At 34.1% G+C, this 27668-nt stretch overlaps 1 protein-coding gene across 8 annotated transcripts in view; it reads right to left on the reverse strand.

Annotated features, from left to right (window-relative positions):
- Nucleotides 1–895: 895 nt before the first annotated feature.
- The window catches only part of Kiaa0825 (KIAA0825 ortholog), a 383898-nt gene continuing 357125 nt past the window's right edge, over nucleotides 896–27668 (reverse strand). For all 8 annotated transcript variants that reach the window (XM_078044980.1, XM_040273480.2, XM_078044969.1 and 5 more), the window contains one exon: nucleotides 896–4445. In XM_078044980.1, the coding sequence (XP_077901106.1) occupies nucleotides 4328–4445 (118 nt within the window). In that variant the 3' untranslated portion in view covers nucleotides 896–4327. The remainder of the gene's footprint in view (nucleotides 4446–27668) is intronic.

Below are 27668 nucleotides of genomic sequence, written 5' to 3' on the forward strand. Positions count from 1 at the left end.
TCATCTGAATTTGAAACTCTACCCATTAAACAAAAACACTTTCCTTCCTTCTACTCCCTGTTCTACTTTATGTTTCTACAAATTCTACTTTATGTTTCTACAAATTCACTACTTTAGATAATTCATATAAGAGGAATCACACCAGGTTTTTGTTGTTGTTTGTGACACTGGGAATTGAACGAAATGTGCTCTACTGAGCTGTATCCCCAGCTCTTTTTATTTTTATTTTTTTTATTTTGAGAAAGGGTCTCCCTAAGTTGCTCAGGCTGGCTTGGATCCTTTGATCATCCTACCTCAGACTCCCAAGTAGCTGAGATTACAGGTGTGCACCACTACACCCTGCAAAGTAGTTGTTTTTCAGTGATGGGTTTATTTCACTTAACATAATGTCCTCAAAATTTATCCACATTGTTACCACATGACAGGATTTCCTTCCTTTTTTAGGGCTGTTTTTCATTATGAAATATTTTAACTATAAAGAAAGAATACTTGAAGTATTTTATAATTAGTGAGAAAAGCTAATTATAAGCCAGGCTCCCAGCTACTCAGAAGCCTGAGGCAGGAGCATCAGCAAACTCAAGGCCAGCCTGAGTGATTTAGGGAAACCCTGTCTCAAAATAAAATATGAAGAGCTAGGTATGTATCTCAGTGGTAGAGCACTGGTCTAGCAAGCATGAAGCCCTAAGGGTTCAATCTCCAGCACCCCCACCAAAGCTAATTATAAAGTACTTGAACCTCCTTTTGACTTGGGAATATATAAGTTAAGATAATAGGACATTATGAATAGACACATAACAGTAGAAAAATTAAGTGATTTCTTTTTTTCAATTCTTTGATTGGAATTTCTATACAAATATTTGTGGAGATATAAAACATAAAATATCCAAAACAGATGTTATCATTGATAATTTATTAAAGAATTAATTTATACTGTTTCCATATAGTACCTGCTCAACTACTAATAAAATAGATCTCTTTATAATTATATAAAAATATAGTTGCGTGGAAAACAGGAAAAGATAATATTTTATAAGACAATATTTTTGAGATAAACATATGGGAAGTTATAAAATCTAGGATCCATTCCTAGTATTAACATATAAATTCAAAATTAACATCATGAGAAACAACTACTTATTATAATATAGTAAAAAACATATTGAGCATAAAGTCAAAATGACTGACTTTTTTAGAGTAGAGTGCTCGCCTGGCATGTGTGAGGCACTGGGTTTGATCCTCAGCACCAAATAAAAGTAACTAAAATAAAGGTATTTTTCTTTAAAAGTCAAAATGATCTGATAACACAAGGACTTGTCATTTAACATTTTAAATTATAAACCTCATTGTACTTAAAGCTATAGTCATCTCATTGAGCAAATACAGAAGAGAATTTAATTGCAAATTCTTCTACTTTTCTGTTTCTTGAAAGCCATCTCATTTTCCCTTACTATACTTCTGTTATGGTTTAGATATGAGGTGTCCCCCAAAAGCTCAAGTGAGACAATGCAACAAGGTTTAGGAATAAATTGTTGGGTTATAAAAGCCTTCTGAGAGCCATTAGCCAAGTAGGTATGATAATTTCCTTGCCAGCGTACCCCATGTTGCTTAGAGGAAGGACTCGTGGAAATGGACTTGCCTTGGACATTTGTAGTGACATTGCATGTATGCTTGAGTAAGGTGACCTTGCTCAAGGACCAGGGCGGATCCGGGTTTAGGGTGGATCAGGTTTTAGGGAGTATCCCGCTCCTTGGGTTTAGGGCGGTTCCAGGTTTACGGTGTACCCTGCCAGGAATAGGGCGTATCCTGCTGATTAGAGCCTGGTGGAGTACGTGGATTTTGCCCAGAACGTGATTTCCCCAGAAGGTGTATAGAGTGCTGGTTTGAGTTCAGGAATAAAGAATTGCTGTTTGAATCTACAAGGTGTGAGTGGCTCTTGATTTTGTGCCCAGCCAGACTGCGACAAAAGCCTTAAGCCAATCAGTGAATTAATCCCATTATAGGGACTAACTTGATGATAACTGTAGGTAGATAGGGTGTGGCTGGAGGAGGTGGGTCCCTTTGGGTTTTATATTTTGTCCTTGATAGGCAGAGCGCGCGCGCTCTCTCTCTCTCTCTCTCTCTCTCTCTCTCTCTCTCTCTCTCTCTCTCTCTCTCTCTCTCTCTCTCTCTCTCTCTCTCCTCCCTCCCTCCCTCCCTCCTTCTGCTTCTTGGTGCAATGTCCTGAGCCTCTCTCTTCCACCACAGTCTTGAGCCATGATGTTCTACCTTACCTTGAACTCTGAGGAATGGAAACAGCCTTCTAAGGACTGAGATCTCTGAAACCATGAGCCCCAAATCAACTTTTCCTCCTCTAATTGTTCTTGTCAGGTCTTTGGTTGGAGCAACAAAAAATCTGAAACATTTCTTCTTAAAACAACTTCTTTGCTTTCAAATGGGAGCATATGAAAATTTTATTTCTGAAGGAACTAAATCAGGTTCTTGGATTAGTATAAAAATATACATATTCAATAAAAATTGATATATTAGAAGATAAACCAGGTAGGTGTGAAGTCCTGTAATTTTATGATTGGGTTTTTATTGTTTATTGGATCAATTTATTTTTATTTTGACTTCCTATTTAGCTTCTAGTCTGATAAAGTATAGTTATGCAAATTTAGTATGTAGACTACCAATTAGCTGAAGGAATAATTGATTATTATACTGTGTACAGATCAAACTACATGTAATTTTTCCAATTTTCATAAATTGTCTTACAATCTTTAAAGAGTCTCCATAGAACTTTTAGAAATTATTTCAGCCATATCTTAAAAACATTTGGTTCATGATTATACTGTCCAACTAAAGTACACTCTTTAAAAATAAAATGTGTTATTTAGCAGGCAGCTGGCAACATGGCCATTTATGTGTTTTTATTTAAAGTAAAAATGCAAGACATTCTCTAAGGTGGCCTCCTCTGCACTCAAAACTTTTAGTCTTTGAAAAATGTATGAGTACTTTCCTTTGGAAATCATGTAGCCTACACATATTTTATAAAAATCACAGAATGTGGGAGCATGGACAGTTTATTATGTATCTGAGAACATCAGAAGTTATGATGTTTGATGTCATATGGTCTAAAGTAGGCCATGATCTAAGGCTTCTCTCAGACATCCGGAAGAATGCTCAACCATCTAATTGTCTTTGTTATCTTCTTTCAATGGCAACCATTTAATCAGCTATGCTTATTGTCTACCCCACTCAATGAATAACATTGAAGCAGGAATATGGGGAGTTTTAAAGGGAACTTCATATTGTATTTATGACCTCAATGTCTTTATAATCTAACATCCGGCTCTGCTAGGAAGGATATAACAAATACTATAATTGTACTTGGCAGAGAGGACAGTAGAACATATTCTACTTCTTTAGCATGGGGTGTGTGTGTGTGTGTGTGTGTGTGAAAGAGAGAGAGAGAGAGAGAGAGAGAGAGAGAGAGAGAGAGAGAGAGAGAGAATGTCAATATAATGGAAATAAAAAGTAACAGACATTATGAATTATGAATTGTGGGGCAGAGGCTGTCAGAATGACCTTTGAGCATAATTTAGGGAGAAAGGAGGTTTCTGGGTGAGAAAAATTGTAACTATATGGCTTGAGCCAAAAGGATGGCAGCAGTTGCCTGACTGAAGCCTTTTGTATAGGACTCAAAAGCATTGGTGCTGGAATTGGAATTACATTCAGGAACTAGACTGAAAATCACCATAGAAGAAACATAACTAAAGTTAACAGTTCAGCGAAAAATGTTTTTTTTTGTGTGTGTGTGTGTGTGTGTGGCTGTGGTAAAGATAAATTGGATAAAGAAGAGGTTATGTGGGTAGTGAGGCTGGTCCAATGCTGGATATTAAAGGCAATTAAGACCTGGACTTGGGATACAGCTACAAAACTAAATTGAAATTTTCAGATGAGTCCCAGGGGTCTATGTGACTCCATTCATCTTAACATCCAAATGTTGTATTAAAAAATCCTTAGGGAAAAATTTCCTAACATTTTGCCTGTTGTCATAGATACTTCGAGACTGAAAGGAGGAAAATGATTCAAAGGGAACACGAGATGGCAGCAGTTTTATCATATAAAGAGAAAGATTGGGGGGAAAACATTCAAAATTATTTTTTAAATAAAAATATGGAGCACTTTATTCTTTATGTATTGTATTCTTTTTCAGTACAGAGATTACTCAGTCATTGGTTTCATGCTTCAGAACACATCTAAGGTTCATTCTGACTATGGTAAAAACCCTACTCCATTACATGTGATTGTTTCCTAAAATAAAGCTGTTGCCATTTCCTGTGGATTACTGTTCATCCGTGTTATCTGAGGCAGAAGAGTCCTGTATGGTGCAAATTCTTTTTAAGTTTTCCAGCATCGCTTTTTCTTCCTCTTCCAGTGTTTCATCCTTCCTCATTTCCCACCTAAAAGAAAAATCACATCTTAGTATTTTCATAACTTCCAGGCTCTAGTCAGTTATTCAGGATTTAAATATGTAGTCCCTGGCTACAGAGGCCTTGGTTTCTTCTTGTTTATTCTTTACCCACTGCCTCTTGGGTGACACAGTTCATTGGCACTGCTTCTGCAGAGTGGGCCAGGAGAAGGGAAGAGGAAAACAGCTGATTTCTAGAATTCCTCTAAGAGTAAGTTTCAAAGTAATGTTTCAAATGAGGTTTCTGTATTTCCTAGATTTTAAAAATGTATATAGTATTTTTCCCTCAGTGAGGAACATTTCAGTGGTTTTTAATTTGCAAGGAGGTTTGCCAGGAAGACATTGGCAGCAAAAACGTGAAGATAAAACTGGATCTACATTAAGGGCAGGTCAATCTATTCATAGAAATAAGATCAGATTTAGAGTAATCATGTTAAATCACCCAAGAAGAATAACAAATTGTCAGCAAGGCTTCATAGAACATTGACCAAAAAAAAAAGAGGTTTAACGATTTTCTAATTCTGAATGATTAGAAAAGACAGAACAAAATATTAGAATCTGGAACTATATATGTATATAAATTCAAAGTGTAAATATAATTACAGTAATCCAAGCATACTTAATCTTTTTTTCCCCTCCTTCCTGTCTCTTGTGCCACCTTTCCAGGACTTATCAGGGAATACCAAAAGAACACTGTGTTCCTTCCAATAGGGAATCATTTGTGTGCACTTCCTTTATCCTTTCCTCATTCCTATTTCTCCCATCCCTTAAGCCATCTACTGTGATATAGTGCCACAAAAAAATTAAAAGTCAATGTTTATATATCCCAAAAGACCCTTTGATATAAGACCCTCTGATATCCCACTGATATAAAGACTTCAGTGGGATAGGACTTCTAACAACAAACAAGTATACTCAATGCCTCCAGAAGCCCCTTGCTGCATTATAGTCAGAACTCCTGGATAACAAAAGGACAGTCATATGTGAGCAAAGCATACTGAGTTTAGGGTGAGCTTTTTGGGTTTTGTCTGAACATCAAAAAGAAAGCATGGTCCCTATACTTCCCACAGAAACATCTTAAGAGGATGCCTACTCCTAAACAAGTGTTCTTGTTGGAGTGCTGGGTTCAGTATTATCTGACCAATTCCAGGCAGTGGTATACATAAAAGAGAAGACAAAGTGGAAGTGTGAAGGATTAATTAGATTATTACATCTGGTTTAAATTTACATTTCTTCTTTACTCTCTGCCCAGTATTCTCTTCACCTCCTAGCTCCAACACATATAGATCTAAAAACTGCTATTTCAGGTCTCCATAGTTTATCTATTTCCATAATGTTGAAGTTGGGTCATTGGTCGTTCAGGTTTTAATAGCAACTTGAAGGATAGAGAATTTTCAGTATCACACTGTTCAAAACCACATCACATGAGAAAATATTCCTAAAATTAGTATTTTGGTAGTTACAATTTAGTCTACAAGATTACCTTGTACTGAATTTGTGGAATTTTAATGATAAACACCTCTCACTACCCATTTCATACAGGTGAACTTGGGTATCATTATTATGCATGTGAAATTGAACTGCCACACAAGCAAATAAATAATGGAAAATACTTTATAGAGCACTAATTACAGGTTAGGCATTGTTTTGTATTTTTACTTTTGTTTATTTTTGGTCCTGGGGAATTAACTCAGGGGTGTTTTACCACTGAGCTTCATCCCAAGACCTTTTTATTTCTTCTTGCTAAGTTGCTTAGGACCTTGCTAAATTGCTGAGGCTGGCCTTGAACTTTCGACTCTCCTGGTCCCAGCCTCCTGAGTTGCTGGGATTACCTACAGGCACAACTAAAACTTTTTTGTACATTGTAGTTATATATAATAGTATGGTTTATTTTGACACATTCATAAATGCATCTCATATAGTTTTTTCCATTTCATTTTTCAATAAACACTTGATGTAGCACTCTTTAAATTCTCATTACATAATGCTACTATACCAGTTTCATCAATTAGTCAATTGAGATACTCTCTTGCCCAAATGTCTTTTGATATAAACTTGGAGTCTGTGCTTGGAAATGCAATATCCTGGATTAAAACCATTTTACAGGGCTGGGGTTGTAGCTCAGTGGTAGAGCGCTTGCCTAACTCATGATGTGAGGCACTAGGTTTGATCCTCAGCTCTACATTAAATAAATAAAGGTATTTTAAAAACCCACTTTACCAGTAGTATTCATTGATGTTAAAATACTATAAATTTAATTTTCTGAAAAATGTCTCCTGTATTATGTTAGATAGTAAATAAAAAAACTATCTAAGGATCATTCACTCTTATAAAAAATTGGAACAGGAGGAAATATATTTATTTCTTTTCCTCTCATGCTAATATTGTCTGAGTAAATGAATTATTTTATGAATGTCAACATAAAAAATATGTACTATGCACATAAATATTTTGATCATTGTCTCTACCTGTGAAAATTGAAAGCAGTCTCTTTGCTTCATTAAAAATCTGTATAATTAATGTAATCTAAATGAATTGTATACATAATAGAATCCATGATAAGGATTTTGAAGCTTCATGACAATTATGGGCCCTTCACAGCATAATTGAGCTGTTAGTAATTGATATTAGGCAAAGTTCTTTACCTACCCCAACCTTCTTATATTTGTTTTCTGTTTATTAAGAACTTATTTCATAAGAAGGTAAGAAATACTGACAAAGATAGGTGAAAACATAATATTAGAACTATGTTTTCCCTGGTAATTTTACTCTTATTGAATAAAAGCATTAGAAATTTAGAATGTATGGTTACTGCAAGCATTGTTAAAGTTTCACACTTGTAAGTTGTTAAGTTTATCTCTAATCGTTAACATAACATAAAAAATTGATTTAAAAAAATACTAATGGGAGAGAAAATAATCCACCAATTTGTTAAACACAATTGAATGGGCAATGTGTTCCAAATCTTTATACCTAGTTTCCACTAATATATTTAATATCTATGATGGAAGCAGTCACTACAGAAACCAGGAAATGTCAGAACCAGAAGACTCTAGATCTCCTGGAAAACACTATAAAGTGATTATATCTTTGTTTTTCTGACTTTGGTAGCCTGTCTTTTGCAGTACTGCTAAGTTTTCCACCTGCTTACTAGGCTAAGACTATGGTTACATTTTCCTGGCAGTTCTTAACTGGGTCAAGACTGCCTTAATGAGGGCTCTTAAGGTGGTAAGAAAGTGTGGAGGGCATTTTCTGCTCATAGTAGAGAATCCTACTATGATCCAGGGAAAAGGGATGGCAAACTTCTTTAACATGAAGCAATCCCACACAATGAAGACTTGTCTTCCCAAACTGTCAATAGTATTACCTCTGAGAATCATTTGCTCTAGAAAATCCAAATGATTTAGAGTAGTAATGAGAACATTAAAATAGTAACAATCCCTATAAACTTCCTTATTTCAATTTTTAAAAAATAGTTTTTAGTTGTCAATGTACCTTTTTTTAAATTTATATGTGGTGTTGAGAATCAAACCCAGTACCCCACACATGCTAGGCAAGCGCTCTACAACTAAACTACAACCCCAGCCCCCTTCTTGCATTGTAAATGGTTTCCTTGTTCACTGCCTAGAATACTGTTTGCTGTAGGAGTTTAGGAATCAGGGTACAGCTGGATTTGAAGCTCTTATCAGCTGTGTGGTCTTGGGAAAGTCAGATAAAACTGTGCCTCAGTTTCCTTATAGAATAAGACTGATAATAATTCCTGCTTCATAGAGCTGCAATGAGGAGAAATAGCTAAGCACATATAAAACATAAAACAACACCTGTTTCAAAGCAAACACTCAATGAATGAAAACTATTATCATCATTTTATATAAGTTAGATAAAGTTAAGATAATATTGACATATTAATATAAACTCTCTCTCTCTCTATATATATATATATATATTTGATTTCTGTCTATATATACCAGATATCTATCTATACATCTACATCTAGTATATCTCTATCTATCTATCTATCTATCTATCTATCTATCTATCTATCTATAGAGAGATATCAGTTAAAGTTAAGAGAAAACATAGCTGTAACAGGCTAAAAAAGACAGGGGATTATATTTCTTGTATCATAAGCAATCTGGAGGTGAATGACTACTGGCATTGGGTAAGGAGCTTGATAATGGCAGGACTGATGACTCTTTTGTTTTTTATGTTATGGTTGTCTTCAAGGTGGTTGTTGCCACTTCAACCACCACATCGTTATTCTGAGGCAGGAAGAAGGAAGGATGCATCTATCACATTTTATCAAGGTAATAATACCTTTTCCAGATTCCTTCTAGCAGGTATTGGAGCCATACTGTTTAGGCCTGAATTCTGACTGCCTCTTACCAGCTGTATGATATTTTACAAGTTTATTTATTTGTGCAACAGTATTCTCATGTGCAAAATAGTGGATACTGGCAAAATGCATCTCAACCCATTGTTAGAAAGAGTGAGTGAATTATGAATATCAAATGCTTCATAAAATGTTACAATTATTTTATTAGATTCTCTTTGTAGGGAGTAGTTTCCTTAGAGCTCCTATCTTGATGTTTTTTTCTCCAGTTCTGTGCACTTCACATTATTTTATCTGAAAAATTCTCTTAGAAGTATAAAATGGAGTTGCTAAGTTTTCTTATGGATTCACTCACTGCCTTCCTGTTCAATTTTACCTATATATGACTGTGTGGTAATTCTCTCTAGCTTTCATGAAGGAGATGTTTTATGATAATCCACCCCATTTTCAGCCTAACATGGCTAAAGTTGTTTCTGTTTTCCTATAATCCCTTTGCTGTATTTTAAAAATATAGTCATAATGATGGGCATCTCATTCTGAAACACCAATAAAATACTTTATAAAAATGTTACTTGATATAAGCCTCCAGATTTAATGTGATTATTAAACATTTATGTAGCACTTTATATTTACAAAGTGCTTTACAATTATTTATTAGTTAATTGTACTGTTAAATAACATTAACCATTTGGCAAAATTAATGACTTCAAATTGCCCTACCAGTTGGTAGCTGAGCAGTGAAAAGTGAAGTCATATTGGATTTTATTCTAGAAAAAACCTTCTTGTCCTTCTGTCTTCAAACACAGCATAGTTCAGGCTGGCTTTAGAGCCTTGGAGGTTTAAATCAGTGGAGAAAATGACATCTCTGTTCTCTTCCTCTTGCTGTTCTTCTGTACATGGGAACTTTTCTCGGCATTAGTCTTAGAGCATCTTCTCTTCTCCCTTGGAAAGCCCCACATCTACTCGTGCATATTCAGCTGTTGTCTCCACATCTGTAATTCATCTATGTCCCAAGATGAAATGCAATATTTTTAAATTTGGTTTTTGTCCTAAGCTCTTTAAATTCAGTTTCTTGATGAACATTTTCGTTGCAGCTCCAATGTGTGTACACAATCAGCCATCAGTTAAGAGAAATTCTCACACTCAAGCATAGCCCACTGCCATCAGTCCCCAGTTCAGGTGCTTGTGGTTTCTGGGCCTGAACAGTGAAATATTCATAAGCTATTTGGATCTTCAGCCTTGTGTCACTGCAACACCAAACCAACAATGGCTGCCCTGATTAGAGTTTAAAGTCATTGGTATTCTAGCTAGGTAGTAGTTCTGTTGAGCTGCTGCTATGTCTTCTTAGGGAGAATATTATCTTCCCAACTACCTCCTGCCTTGTGTTTCCATGTTTGCATTTCTGGCTTTGCTATTCTACCTACCTGAAATGCCTTTCCATACACCCCAAATCTGCTCATTGTTCCTGAGACCCAGTCCACACACCACCTTATTTATATATTCCTACCTAACACCCTAATTCTGATGTGATTGCCCTCCCTTGATTCAGACATCACCTAAAGTCAACACTATTTTGTTCTATTAACCACATAATGCATTGTTCCATCTCCTCTGTTACCTTTTTGAGTTATTCAATTATTACATCCTTTTTATTTTTCATATATAGTATCTTTTCATCTATACTTTGGAGTTCATTGAACACTTTTCATTATTTATTGGTTTAATTTCAAATGTTTTAGTTTGATAGTTCAAATAACACACTTTTTCTTCAAATAAGGGAGAGACTAATTTATTTTTCTGGTCCTCAGCAATGTTTTTGAACATATTTTTCAATAATGAACTTTTTTTTCTCCCATAATATGGCAAATGTAAAAGAGGACACATAGAAATTGACCTTTTATGTTCCAGTTATCTCTACCATCATTTGCTTTCAATAGATGTGACACAAAAATTCTGCTGCCCAAATTATGTTGTTCACCCAAGCTGAGGCCACATAATTTGGCTTTAAAATAAGGCTTGAAATGTGGGCACAGTGGATTATCCTGCTCTTGATTTAGCCTCTAGATGACACCAAAGTGGCCTATATGTAATCTCTCCTTCATCCTATTTCTTCTTATTTATGTCCCTATTGACTTAATATTTCTAAAGACTCTATAGATTATTATTTCCAGAAACCTAAGTGATAAGAATGGAGATGCTGTGACCCAGGACATTTGGAATGGGGCAGTAATCTCTCTGTGGAGACTCTCCAGGGTCATGTTCTGATTTAATTTGGAAAATATTTGTGCATGGTAAGTGAAAGTGGTTTAATTTAATTTTGTTGCATATGGATTTCCAGTTTTCCCAGCACCATTTGTTGAAGAGGCCACCTTCCTCCAATGTATGTTTTTGTTTTCTATTCTGTACTATTGGTCTCCCTGTCTTCTTTGGTGCCAATACCACTCAAAGTGGATCAAGGACCTAGGAATTAGACCAGAGACCCTGCACCTAATAGAAGAAAAAGTAGGCCCAAATCTTCATCATGTTAGATTAGGTCATAACTTCCTTAACAAGATTCTAAAAGCACACAAAATAAAATCAATAATCAATAAATTGGATAAGCTCAAACTAAAAAGCTTCTTCTCAATAAAAGGAAATAATCAATAATGTGAAGAAAGAGCCTACAGAGAAAGAGCCACATGCACATCAGCTGGATCACTAATTTTCAGATTATATAAAGAACTCAAAAAACTTAATACCGAAAAAAACCCCCAAATAACCCAATCAATAAATGGGATAAGGAACTGAACAGACACTACTCAGAAGAAGATATACAATCTATCAACAAATAAATGAAAAAATGTTTTACATCTTTAGCAATTAAAGAAATGCAAATCAAAACTACACTGAAATTTCTGACTCCAGTCAGAATGGCAATATCAAGAATATAAGCATCAATAAATGTTGGCAAGGATGTGGGGGAAAGATACATTCATACATTGCTGGTGGCACTACAAATTGGTGAACCACTCTGGAAAGCAGTGTGGAGATTCCTTAGAAAACCATTTGACTCAACTATCCTACTTCTTGGTCTATGCCCAAAGGACTTAACATCAGCATACTATAGCAACAATGGTCATCAATGTTTATAGCAACTCAATTCATAATAGCTAAACTGTGGAAGCAATGCTCTTCAATACATAAATGGATAAAGAAACTGTGGTATATATACACAATGGAATATTACTCAGCATTAAAAAAGAATAAAATTATGGCATTTTCAGGTGATTTGATTGAGTTGGAGAGTATCATGCTAAATGAAGTAAGTCAATCCCAAAAAACCAAGGTCTAACATTTTCTCTGATAAGTGGATCCTGGTCCATAATGAGGAGTTGGGCATGGGAAGTATGGAGGAACTTTGGATAGGGCAAAGGGGAGGGGAGAGATGGGAGGGGGAATAGGAATAGGAAAGATGGTAGAATAAGATGGACATCATTACCCTAGGTACATGTATGATTGCATGAATGGTGTAACTCTACATCAGGTACAACCAGAGAAATGAAAAGTTGTACTCCATTTACAATGAATCAAAATGCATTCTGCTGTCATGTATAACTAATTAGGACAAATAAAATAATTCCTGGTGTACATAAACTGAAATTTAAAGGCAAAAAAGAGAAAATATTCTATTATGCTTTTTAATTATCACAAAATAATATTATTTCTTTACTATTCGTGAATTAGGGAAATTGTCTATGGATTTATTTTCATAAAAAAACAAGCCAAATTATTATTTCTTCTCCAGAACAAGCAAACAAACAAATAAACAAAACAAACCTGTGGTATCTTCTACTCCAGTGTCTTTCACTTGTTAAATATGTCTAAATATCTCAGATTGACTCAAACAAAATATACTAGATAACAACATGGTTTTGTACACTGTACTCTCTGCACACCTCAGGCACACACAAAATATCTTTCTACTGTTATATGTCAGAAGTTTAAGGTTATTATGATATTCTTAGTTGGATTGAAAAAACTTTTAGCCACCTATATCACAATTGGTAATAGGTGGTATCTCAAATAGGTATTTTTAAATTATTAATTGTGTGAGTGATAAAATGACAGCTCTTAGAGCATTAAAATTAGTCTTAACTTCCTTGGTTTCTACTTCACTACTTGGTTTTTAATGTCCCAAAATTCAATCATCATGCCAAAGCACAATTTCCTACCAGCTAGCTCATTAACTTACTAGCCACATCCAAAATCTTTTAAAGAATGAGGTGGTGGTATAAAGAAAACAAGACAATCAGTAATTTCATGTTATTTGGGACATGATTAGTATTTTTGGCCAATATAAAAAGTTTTAAAATAATCTCTGCCTAGCAAAGTACTTGATTCAAGTCATATATAGTGCTGGAGCAAGTACTTTCATAGGCTACCAAATATTTAAATTTTAATTTCAGGTGATATACTCTCATAATTGATCCCAATAACCTTTTCCTTACTCTTTTTAAAAAATTTCATTTGTTATTTTTAGATATACTCTCTATACCACTCATTTTCTACAGTATGTAACTTTATTCCACCCTCCCATTTGGATCTCCAGTTATTGATTGCCTTTCTTTTCTTTTAATGTCAGAATTTCCTTAAAAGTATGAAATAGGATTGAAATAAAAGGTCTCTGTCATTTTAGTTCTCATAACCAGCTTGGATGTGAAGGAAAGGTTCTAAGAGTAAATTCTTAAAAATTATACTAACGAGCAAAGTCATCAGTAAATCATGATTGTTCTCTCTTTGATTCTGGTTGATGTAATTAAGTGAGAATAAATACATATTTAGGTTATTGATTTTTAAAAGCTCAAAATACATAATACTAATTAAACAAATTAAATATGTTTTCTGTGACACAGCACTTTCAGACTCTCAGTTCTTAGGACATGCTGCAGATTTAGAAGAAATAAAAGACTGATCCAAATGAACATTAACTTTGGGAGACTCTGTCTCAGTGAACTGTAATAGTAAAAAATTAATTACAATGGATCCCTGTTAGAAGCCTGGAATTAAGATTTTTATAAGTTATCTGTTATATTGGGCTTTGGTTTGTTGTCTATTTAATATATATGACTAATGATCCATATTTTAGGATAGGGTTTTACTGCATATAATTAATTTCTCCACTCATCCAGCAAAACATTTATTTTTGAGCATCTAATTAATTCAAAACACTGTGCTAATGTAACAGAATTAGAGTAGCTGAGTATGATCTTGTCCTCAAGGTGCTTATTCAGAGTCCTTCATATGGGCTGGACTAAGTAATTATTCTAACTCCATCTTCAAAATTCCATAAAGATTTTCTATAATATCTCAGTGTATGTGTGAAATGTCAGTGGTAATCAAAGGCACTGGTGCCATTTCCTTAGACTTCATTATAGTAATTGTTTGTGAGAAAGGCCTAATTTAGCCCTTTCTTTCTTGACACATGAAGCAATCTGAGGTAGCTTTAGGGAATAATTCACATTTTTCATCACTCAGTGGAAATGGAGCAATGTTAACTACAGAAAGCACACTGATTTTTTCTTTTGAGCAATAAAGTCATCATTAAATTGCAGTTAGATTAAAAACTATTGAATTTGATGTTGCTCTCAAAAGACATTTCTTTATGAAGGTGACTCTGAATAGCACTTAGTCCCAAAGGATAAACTTAAGGGAGGAGACAGAGGTAAGGCTGTCATATATTTGAGAACAACTTGATGAATATTGTAATCCTCGAATGATTATGGGAAATGTATTATAAACCATAACAATTAGCTTCCATTTAAATTGTACCACTTTTTGGTATCTTTATTTTTTTTTCCCACATAGAGCCACAGGATTAGAGTTGCTTTCTTAGAGATGGGACTTAACTATGCCTACTTACCACATAAGACTTACCCTCTAATATGTTCTCCAGATGAAAATCTACAACCACTTTTTCCTAATGTTTTAAGAAATCCATTTATTTTCAATCCATCCCTTTAAACATACATTTAGTTGCAAATGAAGAAATTAATATTATTTTTTATGTAGCTTGAAACAGTTGATTTATTGTTTAGCCTTATCCTCACTAAAACAGAATAATTTTAAAAGTTCCCTTATAGGTTTCAATTTTTAACACTTGAAAAGTTTTTTTTTTCCTCTGAACTTTGTATTGAAACTCTAAAGTAGTTAAATAATATAGGTCCTACAAGGGGTTACAGTCTTTACACACTTTTTAGTAGGGACTTTTAGGAATGAGTGGATGCCAAAAATTGCACTTTGATAAAAAAAAATAGAGATTTTTTTTAATAAAACTATTTTTAACTCAATTTAGTTATTTCTTCAAGTTAATTAAAGTGTATTATTTAAGGGGATTAATTCCAATAAGAAAAAGGAAAATATTAAGGAATCATACTCACAAAATTAATTTCAATAAAAGATGAGTGAACTTATTTGTGCTGTTTTATTTTCCAATTTGTAGATTGGGATTTTCTTTTTTAATATTATGAACATTTCTATGAAACACAATGTACTTTAAATTTCTATAGAATATTATAAATGGTAGTCACATCTTTGCCTTTGGAAATTACAAAACAGGAATTTTTTAAAATAGTCAGATGAGTTATTCCAGCTTTCCACAAGTCATATTGACCTTATTGATCACTTTAATATTCAGAAAATAATGTTTATCTGTTTAGTTTGTAAAAATGTATAACGGTTTGTTAATATGGTATACTATTCAGAACCTCTGGAATGTGTATATAAAAATATATAGAAAGACATAGAAATAAACATAATAAATATAAATATGTATAACTCAAAAATTTAAAATATATAGGAATAAATAGTTGTCTATAAAAATCTATACTCAAAACTATAAGATATCAATACTTGCCATCATGAATTAGGAATTTATTTGCTTGCTTCAGCCAAGGTTTTGTTATATGATTATGATAAGTAGCTATATATGCAGTTTATCTAGCCATTTCTGCAAGAATTCAAATGAATGTTGTTTTACAAGCTGGTTGATTTCTTTTGCTACTACTAATGTACAAAAAGAATCTTTTGAAGCTTGAGAACAAGCAGCAAAACCCTTAATTTGAATTTATAGCCTTCAGAGACTAACTGCAGCACAACTCAACTGTCCAAGCAATTTATTTTAATTAATATGATTTGTTCTATATGTTTATGTAGGAGAGTTATATACGAACAAATGGGACAGCTAAGAATGCTAACAGTAACATTTTAAATAGTAATGGCTTAAGAAAAACATAAATGGAAGCATAGCCATCAGTAGTAATGGAATCTGAACTTCCCTGTTATTAGTAAATCATCCGCATCTCCTCAGAGACTTCATTTCCACCAGTATTTTTTAAAATGTGTAAGAGTTTAGAGAGAAGGCCAAGGTCATGATATTTGGCCAGCATTTAGTGCTGAGGTAAAAAATTGCCCTGTACTAAGAGAAGTGTCAGGACTACTATATATTGCCAGAACCATATTGTTGGTTTTCCTCAGAGTGATGTATAATTTAATTAATTAGAAGAAAAAAGTACTTGTTTTTTAACTTGATATTGCTGGAAAGTTTCATGGACTGTGCTCTATAAGCACTTGGTGTTGCCAGGCAATGTACATAGCTGTACATCCATAGGTCTATGTATAGTTATACAGTCACAGCTGTAATCCTAGCTACGAAGGAGGCTAAAGCCAGGAGATTCATAAGTTCAAGACCAGCATGGGCAATAGCGAGAACTTGTCTCAAAATATAAAAATAAAAAGATCTCAGATGTATCTAAGTGGTACAGCACGTTTGGGATCAATCCCAGTACTGCAAAGGGATGGGGAGGGGGGAATTGGTGTATATATTAGGTTATGTTACAATATACTTTAAATATGTCTATTCTTGCTCTACAAATGATAAAAACAACGTCTTTCATCAAGTATGAAAAGGTTACATATTTATAATTCTAAAATTATTTCTTAACGAAAATATTTTAATAGCCAGTCTTCAGCCAATACTAGTTATTTTGCCAACATCACTGACCTGTCCAACCATGCACTAACCACTTTTGGGGATAAGAATCTGAATAAAAGTACTCATTTAGAAACACTTGGTCCTTTTGCTGAAGAGTTTGTTTGCAACTTTGTTATCAAATTAGTAGTATTGTGTTTAGAAAAGGATTTGAAATATAGATGTGCTCAGATTTTGTGTAAAATTGGCTAAGAATTTTAAAAGCTTCAAACTGATCTAGAATCCAGAAGAACATGAAAACTTTAAATGGTTGATGGTATCATTACAATTCATTGAATCACTAATATATGTTCATGTTGTACAGATTCCAAAGTACTTTCCCTTTATTCCATAATAAAAGTATTTACTAAATAGCTACTATGTTTTGAGCATATTGAATTACTAGGTATTACAGTAGCATGTAATTATATACAGTAGTATATAATACTAAAAGCTACTGTATACTTGGTAATTTCAGCCTGCCAGTCACTGTTCTAAATATTTTGCATATATTAATTAATTTAGCTATTACAACAAATTTATGAATTGGGTTATTTATTATTATTACTATAGACCAGTAATTATCTAATGTCACACAACTGGTCACTGGTGGAACCAGGAATTTAATCCAAACAGCTGGCTCCAGAGTTAATTCTCTTACCTAGCACAGTGTGTCTCCCACTGCAGCCTGTGTCTGTCTATGTTTCCTAGAACAATAAATGAAACATGAGCTGCTGTTCTGGAGCTCACAGTCTAAGAATAATTTATACTCATCCTGCATATGTCAAAAATTAACTGATGAAAAGAAAAAACAGTCTCTTTGTACCCTAAATCAGATCAGAATTGGAAGAACTGACCTGAGTATATTTCAGACCCACTAGAGTTGAGTTGCCATCACTTTCACAGTGGTGGCAGATTAGGGACCTTTCAACATAATTGTCATCATTTCAGCTGTTTGGGGATGGTGAAACCACTTCCTGGATTCCTTTCCTCACTCCTGAGGAGCTAACAAGAAGTATTGCTTCCTTTAACTTCATGCTGGCATCAAGAAGTTTGGAAGGCAGGCCTGGCTCAGTGGCTTCAAGCGGGCAGGTGCTGTGGCCAGAAGGCTGACAATCTGCTGCATATACAGAGTGTGAGTGTTTCCAAGATAGGCCAAACGAAGAGGCCTGGAACCATTATTTCATTCACTGCTTGCAAAAACCCTACAAGGAAGGGGTGGGTAGTTATGAGGAACTGAGGAATACAGAAAGTAACTTTTTAATATCATGCAATGGAAATGGGGATTGTAAAGTGATCTTTCTACCTATCATACCATCTCCAAGGAGTTGAGAGAAAAGCATCCTTAGACAGAAGTCCTGAATGTTATGTGGAATGTTTTCTCAGTTATATCACAAGTGGTATATGACCTGTTTTTATTTCATTGTGTTTTGATGGGTTGACGGGTGAGATAATTTGGTGAACAGGAGCTTTAATTACTTAGAAAAAGTAGCCTATAGAAACTAAAAAAATCCTTCTGAATCATCCAAACTTTCCCAAACCGTTGCATGTACTTTATAAATTATGGAGCTCCTCAATTAAGATTGTTATTTGGTTTCTCTTCCTTCTAAACCTTTTCCTATTCCCCTAAGGTGAGGATGGCTATGTAGCAACTTACTCTAGCCAATGGACATTAATGGAAGTATGTGTTTGTGTTTTCTCTTTTGTACAGGATGTGAAGAGAAAGTACAGATAAAGCAGGAGGATCCTTCAGATACCCTCATCTATTTACAAGAAGACAAAACAGACACATGATAATGCAACTCAATATATTTCAACATCCAGTGTCATGTCAAGGCTGCATACTCAGGATGATCATGAGAGTCACAGACATTGGTAAGATGCTTGCTATAGAGTTAAGAGAAAAGAAGTACATAATAAAAATAGATGGAAATAATTTATGTAGAAAAATAACAATTACAATGTCAAAGTATATTAAAGAATTGGGGGGAACTCTTGGAGATCTTTTAATGTACTCCTTAATTTTATAGAAACTGTACAAGGTCACAGGTTGGTTTGGGACGTGAACTCGATACACTTGATCATTTTTCTGAAATTCATTGTTACTAGCTACTATAATTGATTGATTCTCCTAAGGTTCAGGGCCAGGACTATTATTTTTGCAAACTTTCTACAAAACAGATAAGACAGTGGGATTTTAGAATGTAGTACTATTAATTGGTGACAGAATTACTGCATTAAAAAATCTCATTTTATTAATTTTTTGGGGAGGTTGAACTGACTGCTTCTCTAGACCCACTATTTATGATCTTTGGTTCATTGCCCAAATGCAATGATATTGCTAAAAGGTATATAAAGTTTTAGAATCATGCATGATTCACTTTGTTGACATTGAGTAAGTGACCCAAACTTGTCTGATCCTCAGTCTTTTCTCTGCAAATAAGGATGGTAATACCTAATGGGTAAGGTCATTGTGTAAATTAAGCTAAGTTAGGAAAAGTTTTAGGCTTTGTCCATTATACATGAGATACTCTGTAGTTGATAGTATTATTATTGTTCCTCAAAGTACCTTGCTTTCAATATATAAAGTTCTAATTTTTGGTAAGAGAATTAAATAAAAAATAATCTATATAAAATACTACTTTTAGCATTTTGAAAATACATTAAACAAACATGTGAAAACACTTCTCTATCATACTCTTACAGTTACCTAGGCAAATATCATCAGAAACTAGTGAAGGATGAAAGATGCCTGGTGAGCTTCTCATCTCAGAATCTTAATATTTCTGTTAGTGTTCTAGGCACAATAAAGCTACTGAAAACATCTCAGTGGGGACAGCTTATGTCTATTCCATGATGCCAGGAGCCTTAACTGAAATACTCAATGATTGGGGGACACTCATCTGAGGCATCTTTATCCACATATGTAGTAGGTGATGTTGGCTGTCTGAAAGATCTTCAGCTAACATGGAAATCGGGAGCATCTATATTTGTTCTTTCCATGTGATGTGGGCTTCCTCATAGTCTTGTAGCATCTGGTTAGTAGGGCTTCTTAAGTTTAACAGCTTAGTAACACTTGTAACAACAGTGTTTTGGTTTAGAAACTGCATAGCTTTTTATGGAAATTCATATTTCTAACCAGTATTCTATTGGTTACAAAAGAGTCACAAGCTCCAAAATTCAAGGTGAGTAAAATTAGGCTCTATCTCTTGATGGAGGAGGAGGAAGTTTCTAGCTGGCATGGGAGGATACATTATGCTACTGCAATTATCTTTGGAAAATATAACCCATCACACTTAAGAGAGGGAGGGAGAGACCTTTGTATGGATGGGAAAGCCTTAGAGTAGAGTGAGCAGAATAGAGGCTTCGTGAGTATGCTTACACATACACCTCTGTGACCCATCACAACCTGATAGTTTTCATTCTGCAGTGTTTAAATTTTAATAACTCATCACTTTCAAGAGTAGCTCAGAATACATTAAAAAAAAACAATAAACAAAGCAAAGCAAGACCAATGCTTCAACCAATAGAAGTCCAAGTTTTGGCAAAATCCATAAAAGTAACATCGAGTTCAAGATAAATTGAAATTCTAAAAACATTTCGCTTGCATCACTTCCTTGTTTCTAATTTAATAAATGCTTCCCGGAATGGAGCCTGCAAATCAAAGTAAATACATATATATATTTAAAATGCTTACTTATTCCCTTTTGGGTTTTGTGTCAATTGTGTACATTTCATAAATACAAACGTAAGACATATTTGCTAAGGAATTACATTTGTTGATGTGGCAGCCTCATGGCTTAAAGTATAAAAAATTCATACCTTGTCAATTATGAATTGCATTTTCCCCATTTGTATAGAATATGGAATTCGTCTGAGTACTAGCTAAAAATGTACGTGATACTATTTCAGATGTGAGTATTGCTAGAAAAATCATCAACCCCATCAGGCCTTCAGAGGTCAAACAACATCTGAAAACTATAATCTTTTGAAATAAAGAAATTCTGTCCTTTGCTCATTTATTCAGTTTTTTCCTATCATACCCAATGTCAACCCTACGAGTCCATTCCCTTTGATATATCTTTTAGCTGAATGAGTGTCATAGTAGAAAGGCAACATGAACATACTTTAATACTTAATGGATTTTTTAAAACTTAAACATACACCTTCCTAAACATAATATACATACCGACTCTCAAAGCTAACACGCCAAATGCCCATTTTCTTCTTAACTATCATGGATAAATATTATTGGTATGGTATTCATCTTGATAAAGAAAAAATAGACTTGCTCCAAAAAGCTGTGTCACATTTCTAGCCCTTGTTTATGAGGCATTTTCTAATAGCCCTCTCATTGCAGAGTTGCAAGCACTAAATGGTGGTCCATATCAGATAGTTGGTATTTTCCATGAATAAAATCCTACATATTCTGTTAATTTAATTAGACATTGGCTCTCTGTTATATCTTCCCAATTATCTCATTGATTAGCTCCCATATCCTAAAAGCTTATCATTCTTCAGAAAATAGATTATTTTCCCAAACAGTTTTGTCCCATTGCTTCCAAATATCTATAATCCTCTCTCCCTTTCAATTTTTCAACTGCTTATAGTCATTTTAACATCTTTTATCACAGTTTAAGGTGTGATTATATGTAATACTTTTTTTTATTTTGGGTAGTGGGTGCACCAATATTCACCATAAATACAAACTTCGGACAATTCCAGAGTTTTCTGGCACCAGAAAGTCAAGTACCATGTTCTCTCCTTCTATGAAGAGAATAACCTACTGCAACTACTTAGTACCTTTAAAGAAGTCCCTAGTATTTAGAGAACTTTCTTCCTTACTATCACAGCACCATAGAATTTTACTTTATTCCTCCTTTCTGAGTTTTTCTCCCTAATTTACATTCTAACTTCAAATTCACCAGCTGATATACTAATGTGCCTGTATGGGGGAGGGGTTGCTAGGGTTTGAACCCAGGACCTCCTGCATGCTGAGCATGTGCTCCAACCACTGGGCTACATGTCCAGCCCTTCCTCTGTATTTAGCAATGCAAATTTAAGGTTGAATAACTGTCTTTTTTTCAGGGGGGGGATATCTAGGAAGCACTTTTAAATAAACAATTGATACCAAGATATTTAGCAAACAAAATCATTTCGGTTTCTTTTATTTGTTATACCTATAAATTTGGTCCACATACAGCAAGTCTAGTTCAATTATAGTCAGCTGACATCCAAAAGTTATCCTCACTAATATCTAAGGGAGTTCCTGCTACTGTATTACAACTCTGGTTTCCGTATCAAATTTATAAATTTTTTTGTTGTTATGAAAACCCCTTATTGGCCCAGCAATATGCAATAGTACTGATAATGTGTGTTGTATATTTAATATCATTCCTTGAAAATTTAGTTATTAAAAACAAGTTTTTGCCAGCCCTTTTATAAGCAATAGGATATACCTAAGAAGGTCTTACCTAATGTTTCAGAACTGTCATTGAAAAATGAAAAAATAAAAAAAGCAAAAAGCCTCTTATAGACAAATTCTTCTTTAAAACTAGCTATAAAATGAACTATGCCCAAAGAATACTTTGTGAATATAGCACATTAACAACCCAATGGAATAAACACGTGACTATCAAAAAATACTGAGTTTGAAAAATTGCTTTGCTTGACTTCACACTGCTTTATACAACATAAACAGGTTCATTACTGCTGAGATATGCTTCATCCCTAATTCACTTTCACAAATTTTCCATATACCTCCATAGAATCCAGATTAGTTCTCTTGGTAAGTTAACTATGACTTTACAATTATTAGTATTGATAAGTAGTTCCTATATCACAGCAAAATGGGAAAATTACTACATAATAAACTTCAGCAAGCACAAAAAACATAAATACACACATATACACAGATAATAAAACATTGGAAAATGCTAAGACTAATCAAGAAAATGTGTTATCTTCAGCTCTGTGGTTCAGATATTTAACCAACTTAAAGCAATGTTTTGATACCATTGCATTATTTTAAGTCTAGGAAAATATTATCAATCCAATTTCACAAGGAAAATGTTAATCTAATTGTGAAATAAAATGAGGCTATCAAGTAATGAGATACCTATATTCGGTATTACAAGAAGTTGGAAAGATTCCATTTAAAAGATTCAGAATGAATTCTGGCCAGTAGATCACTTAAATCTGCTCCAGATTCTGTGGGTTTCTTTTCTAGTTTTTTTTTAAATGTCATTAATATGTAATCTATTTTCATTCATTTGCTATGAACATAGCATTGTTTGTAGGATTTAAAAGTTGAAATGATGAAATATAACTAACCTTTTCATGGAGAACAGCAATTTCTAAAACCCTCTGAATTCTGCTAAGCTCTAGAATTCCTGGTATGTTATGGAGTCTATTAATTCTAGAGTTGAAAAATGAAGAAAGATCATGAGGCAGGACTGCAGTATCTATGTTTCAAAATATGAGCTCTGATTCTGCTTGTGGTCAAATGGCCAGTGGTATTTGCTAGGCAATGGCAATTAACTGGTTTAGACTTCTTTCAAAAGCTGCTAAGCTACTTAGTGTATGAATTTTGAAAGCCATTTAAAACTTCAAAGAGAAGATAGCTGAAAATAGAACAAATATTTTTGAGTGCTTACTATGATGAATCAGGTGAAATATTATGCACAGAGGATAAGATAGTGGATGTAATTATTATTGCCCCTTTATTTAGATTATTAACAAATTTTGGATGAGCAATCACATGAATGAATTAATAAATAGTTGTATTATAGAAGTCAATATTCAGGTATTCTACATTTAAACAAGTGCTATAGTTTTTTATAAATGAATTTTACATATTTTAGTCAGATTATTCTTAGAAATCTCATTGTGTATATGTCACTATGGTTCATAGATTTTTTTCCTACTATTTTTTTCTGTTTCTCTTTGGGATATGGATATTTTTCAATAGTTTATCATATTCCATAGCCTGATTTCTGTTTCAGATTTTACTTGGCATTTTTGGGTCTTCTAAGGTTACTGCAATTAGTAACCTTTCCCCATGTTTCTTTTCTACCAATTAATCCATTATTTCTGATTTGTGTCTTTTTGCACTAGTTAAAAAAATCTAGAATAATGTTAAATTAAGGAGATTGGGAATTCTACCTTTCTCATGATTTTAATGAGTGTTCTGGTTTTACTATTAATGTCATATAATAAGATTTCTCTTCACAGATACCTCTCCCCCTTTTTTTGAGAAGGAGGTATTCTCTTATTTTTCCTTAAAGATTTTGTTAGGAATGCATTTTTTGTCCTCAATTTTTATTTCTCTTATAGAGTGTAACTTTAAGTATTTTTTTTTCCAAAAAGGGCATTTGGTGCTATTATTTTTGAATAGCAGAATTCTGTGCTTATCACATATAATCAACATCTAAGAGGGTAAAAAAAATTCTTAGGTTACAGTTTTCTCCTTAAGATTTTATGAGCAGATGGAAATGTGCAATAGTATACCCACTTTTGGATGTGTTTTAGCAGTTTATTAAAAAGCTAACACCGACCATATAACTCAGTCATCCTACTCCTAGCTATCTACCAAATAAAAATGGAAATTTATATTCACATGGAATCCTGTAAACAGTGAACAAAAATTATTCGCAATAGCCAAGGATTATAAACAACCCAGACATCTTTAAATCATTCACACAATGGAATGTCACTAGGCTTGAAAAATGAACAAAGTATTTATTCACACAACATGAGTGGATTTTATGTGTGTTTTCCTAAGTAAAAGACAGAGTCAAATGGCTCCATGTTTGTAATTCCATTTTGCATGATGCTCTTAAAAAAAAACAAAAAAGCAAAAGTATAGGTAAGAAAGCTGATAATTGGTTGCTAGAGGTTTGGGGGTAGAAGGAGAAATTTTCCATAGAAGACTAACTCATATTTTGGGGAGATGATAAATTGTTCTTCTGTAGGGGAATATAGTGGTGGACATGTGACTCTACATTTGTCAAAACACACAGCTATACACACAAAAAAGAAATTGTGTTGTTTGTAAAGAATAACAACAAAATAAAGCAAGCTGTGGAGGAAAAGATGGAATGCAGACTGTAACAAGGAATCTAACTATATTAGAAGTAAATCACATAATTACACCGAAGGGGATAGGGAAGAAAGGAGATGACCTAAGAAACTCTAGAAAGATAACATTTTTGACTGGACACATTAAGGCTAACAACCAAAAAGGCTGTGTGCAAATACTGTTCAGTTGTGATGTGTGCATTAGTCAGTAACCACACATGTATTTCCTACTCTACTCAGTGAAAGGGGCTAAAAGTTACCCCAGTAGCAGTGAGCACAGCCAGCTCCTTGATCTTGTTTTCTAAATTCCTTTCTTCAAAAAAAGAACAACAAAGCTTTTGGGGGGTGGGGTGGGGGATGGGGAGCATGGAGCATCTGATAGTAAGAGTGAAGAAAAAGAAGAAAAAAGATGGCAGCATATCAAAAGGGTATATGAATTACACTGGGGAAGTTACTAATTGCCAGATTTGGAACAATTCAAGCAACAAAATGATGACTGTGCTGAATTTTAATCGCCTTTTATGCAGTTGAATTCTGTGATTGGGATTCTGTATTGTCGTCCACCAAGGTTAATTTCTTAGTTGACTAATGCTGTTTAAGGGAACCTCAGTGAAGGGTATATGGAAATCCATGTTCTATTTTTGGCACTTTTCTGTCAGTCAAACCAGAAAAGATAGTGGAAACAATGCTGACAGTGTTGCACTGTCATCTTCTAGCCTTTAATGCTTCAGAGAAGTTTAGTTATTCTGACTTTTGACTCTTATTAGGTAATGTGTTTTATTTTTCACTTGCCTAGATGCTTAAAATCTGTTTTCCCCTTTCTTGAGATTAATGAGATCTTACCCATTGTTAACTTGATTTTCTTTAGTGCCACAGAGTATTCAAATATTTGCATTTGATACATTTGTCTGATTCCCATGTGAAGCTTGTTTCAATGGCATTACCCCCCAGTGTTTTACTTCCCTTTAAGTTGCAGCATATTTTCATAAGCATCACTTGGGTTCTTTGAGTTATTCATTCTCAAAGTAGGAGAGCACTCTCTAGACCACTTCTACCATCTTGTGGTTCATAGGAAAAATCATTGACTAAGATTTTTTGATTTTTTTCAGAGTTGTGAGGTTTTTAAAATCAATTTTATAGCTGGGGGTGATGTAGCTTAGAGGTCGAATGCTTGCCTAGCATGTGAAAGGCCCTGGGTTCAATCCCTAGCGCTGTAAAACAGAAAAAAAAGAAAGGAAAAAAAAAAGAAGAAAAATCAATTTTAGTGTCTTTATAGTTATTTTACTGGGTAGTTGACAGTGTTCTTATTAAGGGCTGTAAGACAAAGAGCTTTTTAAATCAAAGGCTAACTTTTCAAAATGCTTGGTTTTTACATTTTGAACTTCTAAATTTTTGCAAGATTTCTATTGAGGAATGACATTTGCATTGTGAGCATCTATCTGAACTCCTGCTCTAGAACCAAAAAAGAGAATGTGAAGTAATAGTTCATATATCACAGAAAAATTACAGCAAGAGATTTGTTTTTTTCTAAAACAAGAATTATGAAGTTAGGTAGTGGCCTGGTAAACAGAGAAGCTGATTGCAAAATGAATATTTAAAAACCCCTCTGATTTAATGCACTCTTGTTTCCATTCCCTTTACAAAGAGTCCTCTGTAAATATTGCTTTAAGGATTATCAGGCTTCAATTTTCAAATTCATCCAAAGGCCATAATTTAAACCATAATATTGGCTTTACAAATGTAAACAGTGATTGAACTACTTTCCTTTAGCTAATAGGAATGCCAATGAAATTAGAGTCAATTAAATAATTGCTTTATTAACCTAATGTTTTACTGCTGCAAGACATGTCATGGCACATCCAGCCAGGAGAATAGCTGGAAGAGAATCGAACTACATCAAGGTAAAGAGAATGTAGACCAGCATATTGTAAAACCTTGATCCACAGAGAAGAGTAAAACATTTATTGAAATTTCAGTGCATCGATTTCATGCTTCAAAGTTAACAATGGCTAAAGATGGAACAATCCTAAGAGATTTTAAAGGTTTTTATTTGATTCAAAGGATACTTAGTGTGGGACAAATTGTGTCTCCAGGTTATGTTTAACTTGGCTTCTGTCATCCTTCTGCCTTCTGGATACCAGCTGCAGGGAATTGCCTTTTATGCAGTTGAAACTAGGTGGATCTCTTTGATGACTCTTTATTAGTGACTTAGCACTGGGTACAGGAAGCCTAAACTCCTTATCAACATACACAAGCCTTCATACAGCTTGATCCCTGCTCACATATCCAGCCTCTTCTCCCACCATACTTCTTCCATCTTACCCTTCATTAAGACCTTCACTTCTCCCTGCAGCCTCAGCTGGCTCACATTCATTCTTCAGCTATTGATGCCAGGGCAGAGTGGGTTATCTATTGTGAATTATTCATCTTTCAAGACCAAACTTGGATGTCCTTCCTTCTATTGTTTTCTGGGTCCATTTTGTTTCTAGTCTCCTCCTCTGCTTCCCACAGGGCAAATTATCCCATTTCCCCCCTTATAATAATATGTGATTATTTACTTCTAAGATTGTGCACTTTGAGAGATTATTTGAAATTATTTTTTAAACTTTTGTTGTTAGGGCTAGGATTGTAGCTTAGCAGTAGAGCACTTGCCTAGCATATGCAAGGCACTGGGTTTGATCCTCAGCACCGCATAAAAACAAATAAATAAAAAAGGTATTGTGTCCATCTACAACAAAAAAATTATTATTTTAATTAAAAAATACTTTTGTTTTCCATCTCTTTTTGAGAATAGGACC

This window comes from Ictidomys tridecemlineatus, chromosome 1 (assembly GCF_052094955.1).
Source record: "Ictidomys tridecemlineatus isolate mIctTri1 chromosome 1, mIctTri1.hap1, whole genome shotgun sequence".
Lineage (NCBI taxonomy): Eukaryota > Metazoa > Chordata > Mammalia > Rodentia > Sciuridae > Ictidomys > Ictidomys tridecemlineatus.